Here is an 11,474-nt window from a genome sequence, read left to right on the forward strand (position 1 = left end):
TTGATTCCTGCTGAGGTAGCCAGAAATAACAGCTACAGGTCAGGATGAGACCACTGAAGCAGCACCGGACTTCTCTCTCAGTCTTCTTCCACACTTTTCCGCCCCTCCCTCTTTCTCCGGATCAGGATAAAGTACATGTAGTTGAAAACACTCGGTCCGTACCAATGGCAACGGCGCGTGCCGCGTCCATAATTTTTCACCGGTGTGGTTACATCAGTTCAGCTGCTAGGCGTCTGTGAAGGAGGCAAACGCTCCTGCCGTCGTTAAGGAAGGCGTGGCGCCGCATCAAGGCAGCGCGGCAAAAAACATACTGAGAAAATCGTGTATCAAAAGCACAAGCCCACTGCGCCGTCACTGCAGCATTCAGCCGGGTCTGTCAACACTTGGAAATCTCTCTCTCTCTATCTCTCTAAAATGTATCACATGATGCTGACACAGGGGTGCGTGCGAGGCTGGGAAGTCGCCGTCTCATTCGCCGTGTCACGTGTCGTCCTGTGCTCCACAGGACACGACAACAGTCCCACTTCATCCTGTCACATATGATGTGACAACAGTCCCTCAATATGACAACAATTGATTGTCATCCTGTACTAAGCGATGTGACGGCAGTCCCGCGTCATACTGTACGAAACTTGGGACAGACATCCCACATCATGACAGACGTTCCACATCATGATAGACGTCCCACATCATGACAGCCGTTCCGGGTCGTGACAGACTTTCTGTATCATGACATATACGTCCCGCGTCGTGACAGATCTCCCATATCGTGACAGACGTTTGTATCATGACATACGTCCTGCATCGTGACAGACGTCCTGCAGCATGACAGATCATGTCGCGCATCATGACAGACGTCCTGCATCGTGACAGACGTCCCGCATCATGACAGATCACGTCGTCGTCCTCGCGGCGATGTCACATCTTGCCGCCGTCGCTGCGGTTGGAGATGATCTGCACGTCGTCCTCCTCCATCGGTTTCTCGGGGATGAGAAGCAGCGTGTTCACGGCTCCATTACTGCGCATGAGCGGCGAGTGACCGCCGGCCTGCACCATGGACAGCGACGCAAACGCCGACACCGTCTCGGCCTCCTCGCGTTCAAACGCCTCCGCCTCGTGGTGCGTGAAACCGATCGTGCCCGCCCAGCGCTTGATCGACGGCCAGTGCGGCGCCTGCACGGTCATTGCCGCCGCCAGCGCTTCCTGGCAGCTGTTGTTCGGCGGCCGCGTGAGCTCGCCCTCGCGCAGCGGCGACGGCGCGTCGCCGAGCAGCACGCGCACGCACTCCTCCGCCGCGTCGCATATCGTCGGGAGATTGTAGCCACCCTCGAGCACGATCACGACGCGTCCACGCGCGAGCGTCATCACTTCGCGAGTCAGGTGGCCGAACATCGCCGCCGAAACCTCGTAGCCGCCGAGCTGCGGCGGGTGGCCCGCCGTCGCGTCGAACCCGCCGGAGACGAGCACGACCTCAGGATCAAACTCGCGCGCGATTGGCATGATGACGGTGCGGAACGCGGCGAGGTACTCCGCGTCGGACATGGGCGGCGCGAGCGCGCCGGAGAAGGCGATATTCACGTTGAATCCAACGCCGTCGTCGACGCCAACCTCGTGCGGCGCGCCTGTGCCCGGGAAGAAGTTGCCGTTGTCGTGGCGATGCAACGAGATGTAGAGCACGTGCGGGTCGGCATACGTCATCTGTTGCGTGCCGTTGCCGTGGTGGATGTCCCAGTCGAGCACGAGCACCTTCTCGAGTTTCGCGCGCGAGCGGAGCGCGCGCGCCGCGATAACGACATTGTTGAAGAAACAGAAGCCCATCGCCTGCTGCGCCTCGGCGTGGTGGCCCGGCGGACGCACGATCGCGAAGCCGTTCCGCACCTCGTTCGCGCCGACCCGCATCGCGAGTTCGATGACGCAGCCGGCGGCCATGCGCGCAGCCGCGCCCGTGTGAAGCTCGTTCCAGCTCGTGTCCGAGTCGACGCCAAGACCGCCGCACGGCATTATCACAAAGTTCTTGATCGGGAGCTCGGCGAGCTTATGCGGGTCGATCTTCTGCCGGTTGAGCGGACTCGTGCCGAAGAAGAGCGCGTGCGCCTCCGTGTGGCACGTCTGGATCTCGTCGAGGGTGGCCTTGCGCGCCCGCACGCGCTCGCAGCGTGCTGCCAGCCCCGTCTCCTGCAGCCGCGCCCAGATGCTCTGCAGGCGGCCACCGTGCTCCGGGTGGTGCGAGTAGTTGCCACACGTGCACTGGTGCTTCAGCATCAGGCTGTCGTACGTGAGTCCCGTCGTAAAGCGGTACTGCGGCGGCGGCGGCGCCTCCTCGGCGATGGACGTGTTGAACGCGGCGAGCGGGCTCGAGAAAGCGCGCGTGACCGGCTTCGGGATCGGCGGGCCGACCGACGCGAGGTCGTACGCAAAGTTGAGCACGTCGCCCGCGGCGCTCGCGAACGTGGCGCCATCTACGCTGCCGCGGTCGACGCTCATCGACTCCACCTCCTCGTGGATGGTGTCGTTCTGGCGCTCGTGGCGCCCCACGGCGGAGCAGTCGTCGTCCGCTTCCGCTGCCTTCTTGGCGTTGCAGCGTGAGAGGATTGCCTGGCGTATCTGCTGCCGCTTCAGCAGCTGCTGCTGGTCGTAGTAGGCCTTCTCCTGCAAGTAGTGCTCACGCTGCAGCAGCAGGTCCTGCTGCTGCTGAAGCAGCGGGTGCTGCAGCGGCAGCGGCGCGGAATGTGTGCGTGACAGCGGCTTGAGGCCGGAGCGCTGGAGACGCGCCTGCCGCGTGAGCGCCGCGTCCACGATCAGCGGCGGGCTGAGCGGCGAGTACGTGGCGGGCGATGTCGGGGGTGATGTCGTCTCGCCTTCAATGAGTGGCATCGACGGCGGGTAGTAGGGCCACGCGCCGGGAAGCACGTGCGACGTGAGCGGCATGCCGTAGCGCGCCGCTGCCATCGCGCGCACGTCCGCTTCCGTGTCGGCCTCGCCGCCGCCGGTGGCGCCCCCGCACGGCGACGTCGACGAATGCGGACGGCCGAGCGAGATGTTGGGGAGCGACGGCGATGCGTACAGCGCGTCGTTGATCTGCGTCTGCTTCACACCCATGCTGCGCATCACGTCGAGCGGGAGCCGCCCGACGTATGCCCCGCCGCCGCCGCCGCCGGTGTCGCCCTCTAGTGAGCAGACGCTGCTGGGTGAGGCGCGCATATCGCTGTTCTGGACGGGCGAGCTCGGCTCCGAGTCGACGCTCGCCGCGCCGTCGGCGTCCAATGCCAGCTGCGCTTTGCGTTTCGTCGGCGCCATGGCCTTGCGGCGCGTCAGCAGCGGGCTGTTGCGGCGCTCGATCACCTTGTGCTTGAGGATCGAGCGCACCTTCAGGTTCGGCTCGGACGCCGTCTTGCGCAGCGGGAAGTCGCTGTCGTAGCGGCCAAGCAGTGGGTGCTTGTACGGCGGCGACAGCCCCATGTGGTGCCCCCCGCCGCCTCCGCCGCCCGTGGTGTCGCCCCCCGCCGCCGCCGCATCGTGCGCCCAGCTGCGCAGCGCCGACTGGCTGTGGCTCATGTCGCGCTGTCGCTTGCTGAGCACGAATTCCTGGAGCCGTTGCTTGACCTCGCTGGAGGCGACCGCTGACTGCTCGTGCTTGCCCTTGTGCTTGATGCGCTCCAGCTTCTCCTCCTCGGCCTCGACGCGGCGCTTCTCCTCCGCCAGCTTCTGCTGCTGCTCGAAGAAGTTGGCTTCCTGCGCGAGGAGCAGCTGTTGCTGCGTCTGTAGCGTCTCTGCGAGCTCAGCCTCGTGCGCCTTCGCCAGCTCTGCGCGGTGAGCCTCGAACTGCTGCAGCAGCATGTGCTGCTGCAGCTGCTGCTGCTGCTTCAGGCTGAACGCCTGCTGCTGCTGCTGCTGCTGGTCGGCCATCTTGTCCTCCTCTTCCTTCCGACTCCTCCTGCTGCTGCTCACACTGGCGTGGTGCGGCCACTGGGCCGCATCCCCGCGCTCCGCAGCTTCTCGGCAGAGACGACTACTGTTGCCACGACGACGGACGCGGACGGCGTCCCGCGTGGAGAGGTCCGCGTTCCGAAACCGCGGCAAGGATGTCCGTGTCGAGAGCGCCACCTGGCGGCAGATGTCTTCTCGGCTTTCGATTGAGGTTATCGACACGTTTGCTCCATCGCGCTCGTCCGCTGTGTTCGGTCTCGCACAGACAGACACGATCGTCACTAATCCGATTCACGGCGATTCAAGATTCACTGACGCTAGGCTGGCAGTCCTCTCTGTCACTCTGTGCTCATTTCACGGGCACCTGTAAGAGAACAAAAACTCGACTGAGAAAATCAATTCTGCCATCTTACGAAAGAAGAGAAAGCTGAAACACCTAATAAGCAGGGGTAGAAATTAGTGATGTCACGATCATCGATTATACTCGAACATCGGTTGAACAGTGGCTCGAACCAAGCGCTTGGTTATCAAAATCCATAATCGATTTAATCGAAAAAAAAAAACTTGGAAAAGTCATGAGAATCAGTACATGTATTATACACACAGTAGTAAACAGTGCAAAACAAACAGTAAACAGGGCTAAACAATCACATACATGCACACACGTACATGCACACGACGTTACGCACACGCAGGCATTCAAAACCCCGAGTAACCGATTGTAACCGATCATCGGTTACTTGGGTCCAACCGATGATCGATTACGAAATTACAACCGATTGACAACACTAGTAGAAATTAACTTTTGAACACAGGAGTCCAACGGACTCCCGACCCTCAAAAAGATGGAGTCCGCAGCAAAATGAGGGATTCCGCAGTCTGGGGTTCAAAATTAAAGATATTAAAACAATAACACATGCTTATTTTTAAGATTCATGCGGTTGCATGTCTGTCAAATTTTCTTTGGACATTAGCTGAAAAAATATATAATTTCTTTTTAATTCCGCGAGGCCGTGCTCCTGAACGAACTAGTTAGTATGGCAGAATTTTCAGGGAGTCACACCGACTCCTGCATATATGTCAAATCAGGGAGTCGGACAGTAAATCAGGGATTATTTGACTCCGGACTCCCGTTAATTTTGCACCTTGTAATAAGTGAGGGTGGGACGACACGGGTAGCCTACGATACGATCGGTAGCACGATACAGCCTTCACGACACGATACGTATAGATTATTGTAACATGTGTTTTAAAAACGTGCCTAATAGATGGCGCCAATTACTTCCCTGAAGCAAGTGTAAAACTGTTTTAAACACCAACGTGGCAGCCTGCACTGAACAGGAGTGAATTTGTTGTTCATTATACAATAGTAAACCTCGGTTCGTGAGCCTTTTTTATTTAGGAAATGCAACAGCTAGTATTTTGTGGTGACGATGATGAGAAAAAACGTCGTGATACATGCAAGAGATACTACCTACCAAATTATACCAACCATGCGAACGCTTACAAATCAGTATCGTGGTAAACAATGGCTATGCAATTGACTTTTGTGAATTATGTAATTTATATATTTGATTTTTGGAGGAAACTATATACTACTAAATGACACAGATTTTTGTCAGTAAAGTATCGATACGCGTATCGTGAATAATCAAGCGTATCGACACCTGTATCGACACGGTTCAAATACATTGATATATCGATGAATTATCGCACCCCTGGTCCCCTACTACTAAGTCTGCCTGCCATCATTACAGCAATGTCACTCACAAACACGGCAATTAGCGGCGACACAGGGAGCGACAGCGACAGCAGCAGCAGCAGCCGCGCCGTTCTCACTCGATGCGCAACGTATTTAACATTCAGAAAAAATGTTTGAGAGCGAAAAAATCATATCTCGTTGCACACGCGTCGCTCGCCAGCAAATGCATTGCCCCAGTTCATGGGCGGAGAACGGAAAACCCCACTATCGCAGTCTTGCTTGACTACAGATCAATAAGCTGAATACTTTAACCTCATTTTATCGAAAGAATCAACAATGAACCCTGTTTATGCAGATAATAGCGAGCAAGGCAAAGAGGTCTGGGCGGCACGCACGGCAGGGGAAGCTATTTATGACAGCAGATAACATTGAGGACTGATAGAGTTCCGATAGAGTTTCGTTATAACACGTTTCCACACTTTCAAATTTACTTACAGTCTTTCGACGCCTAGTTTAATCTAACATTCTTTTTACAGAAGTCCAAAATGTTTTCAAATGCATGATCTCGAAAACCAGAAGAGATAGCAAAATGACATAATGCTTAATCAAACACAGATTTAAGCGATAGCGGAAGGACAATTTTTGTCAAGTCACTTCACTCACATATATCAGAGTGTCCATATACTTTGCAAAGACAAACCTAACTGTGAATCGTGATACAGAGATACGAGATATATGCACTCATTGCACGCTAATGCAACAATATATAAAAGACACAAATATACTCATATCTATATCTGTTAAATCAAGATGATAGCTCTCATATGAAAGCAGATCAGTTCAATACTAGTTTAAGACCCCTCACAGCTACATAGGCCTACATCATAACGGGGGTTATTTGACATGATATGACATTGACATTTGATATTTTGACATTTGTTATTTTAACTCCTGAGCATAACTATAACCCTAGCCTTTCCGAATCATAATCATAAATAATAATTAACCCTAACCTTATCCTAACCTAACCATATACCTTGCCTAATCCCGCCCCTCATGTATGCACTGTCATCATAGATAAAAGTCATAGACTCATAGTACGTCTTTACTTGTAGTTGTACAAGTAACATGTAAAATTTTCCACTGAGCTATAGAGGCAACAACATTTTCAATGCACATTACGGGTCAAGTCTACATGAACCCACGCCAAAATCCATTATTATTACTATTTAGATAAGGGTTAGGATGATAATGATAATTAAAAGATGACGTATGAACGAAGGTTCTACAGCACAGTGAAGTCACTCTGTCTCATGATCTGATCTTTTTCCTGTGTTGAAGGTTTCAGATATAAAGTAACAATATCTCAATTCACTAATCTATCCAGTTTTGCATCTACAATTTACAAAACAAACAAGCACAGTATAGAGCACGAATGTACTCTCATACCATGGTCATTCTTTTTTAAATGATGTATTTGAAACAGTATTGCATACATCAGATTTTTTCTCCATACAGACTAGTTTCAGTACATGCAACTGGATTTTAGTTAAATATGCAATATTTTAGATATTTTTTATAATAATGATGATAATAATATCAATTATTTAATGATGGTACTTTACTTAAAACAATATGCAGTGGTGTATCCAGCATAGGGCGGAGTCGGCGTACGCCCCCCCCCCACCCCCGTTAGCAGGCCCAGAAAAAAAATGAAGTGTGTTAAATCCTAAATTGTGCGTTTGAGTTTAGGGTTCAGATAGTGTCATCAGACATCAGAATATGGCCCACATTTTGCTTTAGATTGCAGGAAAATGGCTTAAATATTTTTATTTAAGCAGCCCCCCTTAATTAGGCAGCCCATGTACATATCACCCCCCTGTGCATCCATTTCTGGATACGCCACTGATATGAATATGCAGAGGTAGAAATTAGCTTTTGAACAAGAGAGTCCAACGGACTCCGGGCTACCCTCAAACAGAGGGAGTCCGCACCAAAATAAGGGAGTCCGCAGTCTGAAGTTCAAAATTAAAGATATTAACAGTAACGCATGTGCTTATTTTTAAGATTCATGCAGTTACACGTCTGCCAAATTATCTTTGGACATTAGCTGAAAAAATACAGTAATTCCGCGAGGCCATGCTCCAGAACGAACTAGTTAGTATGGCAAAATTTTCAGGGAGTCACACGGACTCCTGCATATATGTCAAATCAGGGAGTCCGACAGTAAATCAGGGAGTATTTGACTCCGGACTCCCGTTAATTTCGCACCCTGAATATGCGCATACAACTTTCTCACCGCCAGTGTCCAAGCATGGCAGAATCTACCAAATTTAGGGAAAGCATGAGAATTTTCCCCAACTACAGTAGATTATACCAATACAAGAGCCGCAGAGCGTCTGGGCTCATCTGAGGTCTGTTGCTACGGTTATAAATATAAACGTAACATTTAAGTCTTGCGTAGTGACACCTTTGTTAGGAGCAGATATGCAGATACGCAGTTGCGTACACATCATTTCAGCAACCTTCTGCATTCTGCATACCTCCCAAATCCCATTGGTTGATACAAATCGCATGCCTGAAACTCCTGTTTTATGGTGCATTGTGACCCTAACCCTAACCCTAACCCTATTTATTATTATTTTTATTTAATTGTTGTAAAAATTATTTGTTGTTATGAAATTGTTGTAAAAAAATCATGTCAATATTTTACCTTAATTGGAAAGAAATAGTTAAATGGATAAAGTTAGAAAAATACAGAAAACAGGTAAATAATAAAAAATCTGATGGGATTCGATCCAATGACCTTTGAGCTAGAATCCTATGCTGTAGCCGTTCGGCTATCGAGGCATATTGGCTTTCCAGATTATGGATGTGCCATGAATATGAGAACACTGTGACATCATTGAGGCAGTTCAGGAATCCATGTTTAACCCTCCTCTTGGGGTCAAAAGGTTATCAGACACTTACTCTTCGCATGTCAGTGGAAAGCACATTTCATGGTTCTTTTAATAAATTTATAAAAATGGTAGGTCAGTGCTGAAACGAAAAAGTTTTTCACTCTGTCCGTTAGGCCACGTCCTCAGGAAATGTCTGATATCTGACCTTTCCCCCACTGCCCTTTGACCTGTGACCTCCAATTTAGGCAGTGATGGCTTTTCCTACCATGATGCTATACACCGACTATCACGAGCCTAGGTTGAGCCGTTTAGATTTGTGCCGCAATTCTGCATTTCCTCCCTATACCTTAAGTTAAGGAGGGAATGTTCCCCTTTTTTTTACACCTCTTGACCTTTGACCTTTGACCCCAGCTTCGACATCCCAACTCGTTTTCGGAATACCCCCCCACGTTCCGAATATCGTGACCGTACGTCGAGCCGTTTAGATTTGTGCCCAACTGTTGACGGACGCACGCTCATGCGATTCTACAAGCTGCATCTGACTATGTCACATGAGCTAATAACAGTCAATACGTGGACATGATGTATGTATCACCAGAGATATACACAAGCTGCACACTGTAATCTACCACTGGCAGTTCCAACAAATCAGTAAAAATAAAAATAATGTATAATAAATCTTATTGCACCACTAATAACTCTCCCATCTGCGGTAAACAACTCCTCACTGGAAAAAAGAAAAGCCTAACGGATGCTGTCTCTCTGCACTACGCTGCGTACGCCCCATACATAATCCCCCAGACAGTGAAAATCACGCAATGAATATAAGCGGAAAGCTACGCTACTAACGTCACATACGTACACTGTACACGTGTAACGACGAGCTCTTCCTGGTACGATTGCAGAATCCACCGCGCCAACACATGAACACGAAGATCCGAGAACAAGTAGGCGACAATGCCGCCGGCACTGCAAACAAATGCGCGGTACGTGTCACTCAGAACGCTATCATCGGAGACGGACATACGACAACAATAACAACAACCACTGTTATCGCGTGCAGGGCCGCATGTGCATCACACACACACACACACACACGCGCACGTACACGCACGCAAGCACGCACGCGCGCACACACGCACACACACGCGCGCACGCAAGCACACACACACGCACGCACGCACGCACACACACACACACACAAAGGCGCGCGCGCACACATACACACAGCGTAGCGGACGTATTCCTTGTTATCTGCGTAGATGGAAATCCGAGTTGATTAGGCCTATATTCGCTGCTCGTCCACTCCCTGCTGAGTGATGTAATCACGACACACACGCACGGCAGACGATATCTGGCGTCACAACATCGTCTGCGTTGAAGATCACGATAACTGCGACGGAATATTCTCTCTACTTGCGCGACGTATCCACAAATGTGTTACGATCAAGAGAAGCGATGACCCCTACATGGGGAATCACAGAGAAACTCTCTCACGATGCAAACAGGATCGTCGACTGCTGATGGCTGCTTGCCACGGTCGGTGGCGCCCCCTATTCGATGCGCAGATGTTTCAGGAATGTCGCTGTTCACTTGACGTGATTGGAAGTTTCAACTCTTGTGATAGTCAGCGTTTAATGCACGAAATAGCAACTAACGATAAATATTTACAGTGTATATTCACTCACGGTGAGTATGTTTGTGCGTATACCCCGCTATTGGTCATACAATCGTAGGCGCTGAGCCGCTAGATGTGCGATAGTGTTTCGACTCATTGTTTACTGCTCGCAGACGATCGTGATGGTGGAAGCGACGTAACGCTGATCGGCCGTCTGCGGTTTCGGCGCCAGCGACAGAACGTTGTGTCGGCACGCCCGGATGGGATCCCGCGAAGACCCGGGCCGAGATGACCACAGCCGACGCGATTAAATCTATCGAAAACAACTCCTAGCAGGTGATTGTTAAACAAAAAAATCGGTTGTTTTCGTCGTTTGAGTGGATTTTGTGAATGAAAGTTTGCGTTAGTTAATATTGATGGCGACTAGGCCTACTGTACTGTACTGTAGTACTAGTACAACCTCTGTAGGCAATGTAGCTCCAAGAAACGGTATTGCTAGGGTTAGAATACCTGTGTATTGACGTTAGTCACACAGCCTGGTTGGGTTATAGGCAATGATACTGCTACTACTAGCTTACTACTACTAGTAGTACCATGATGCTAACGTGAATCAATCTAGGTGGAGTACCCTGCTTGGGATTATTTATTATTTAAGTTTTACAATTACATATTTCTTGCCCATTATCCTAAATAATTCATGCTAATAATGTTTCATTTGTTAACATTATGCTACAAAAAAGTCTGGAAATGTGGAGAAAATTCTATTAACTAACAGCGTGAGAAACTAGCGGTCGCCCAGTCGCCAGTGGCGATTAGAAAATCTACCGGGCGACTGCTTGCTCGTGTCAGCTGGTCCGGTGGGGCGACTAGATAATCGCCGCACAGCAGCGAAAAAAATACAGACTTGTAAACGGGAGCGCATAATACGACCCGTTCCTCAACGTAGACGGGGTATCCAAACCTTCTAGAGCTGCATGAACTCCCTCAACGCATGATTCGCCACACGAACAAAAACTCGCGGCGGTCTAAGAAATCGATTGCGGCCGGCATGTAGTGCAGCCCGCATAACAATCCACGTTTTTATATCGCAGGTGTTATCGTGGGGAGTGAGGGCACGACCAGTGACACCTGACACGCACGTAATCAAAGCTGTTAACTGAATTAGTTACTTTTCATGTGGAGTCGACTATTGGAAAGTGGAATGTGGAAAGTGGACTATTTTTATTCAGTTAGATATCTAGAAGCAATGTAAACTGTATATACTTAAAGATTCTAGGCACTTCTTTGCGGATGTGCGGCAGCATTGACCTATGCATGGGGGTACCGT

The 11,474-nt window shown here is 50.4% G+C and overlaps 2 protein-coding genes across 2 annotated transcripts in view; one reads left to right on the forward strand and one right to left on the reverse strand.

Annotated features, from left to right (window-relative positions):
- Positions 1–408: 408 nt before the first annotated feature.
- LOC106815835 (histone deacetylase 4-like) lies at positions 409–9,988 on the reverse strand. The gene is made up of 3 exons (XM_014820352.1): positions 9,754–9,988; positions 9,392–9,498; positions 409–4,291 (listed from the first exon to the last, which is right to left on the reverse strand). Exon 3 carries the CDS (start codon positions 3,904–3,906, stop codon positions 919–921), a length of 2,988 nt encoding a protein of 995 aa, XP_014675838.1. The 5' UTR covers positions 3,907–4,291; positions 9,392–9,498; positions 9,754–9,988; the 3' UTR covers positions 409–918.
- A 119-nt stretch (positions 9,989–10,107) lies between these two features.
- Positions 10,108–11,474, forward strand: part of LOC106815836 — a 12,115-nt gene continuing 10,748 nt past the window's right edge. The window contains exon 1 of the mRNA XM_014820354.1: positions 10,108–10,218. The gene's annotated coding sequence lies outside the window, so the exon portion shown is untranslated. The remainder of the gene's footprint in view (positions 10,219–11,474) is intronic.

The sequence above is a fragment of the Priapulus caudatus genome, unplaced genomic scaffold (genome assembly GCF_000485595.1).
Source record: "Priapulus caudatus unplaced genomic scaffold, Priapulus_caudatus-5.0.1 Scaffold1214, whole genome shotgun sequence".
NCBI classification, from domain to species: domain Eukaryota; kingdom Metazoa; phylum Priapulida; class Priapulimorpha; order Priapulimorphida; family Priapulidae; genus Priapulus; species Priapulus caudatus.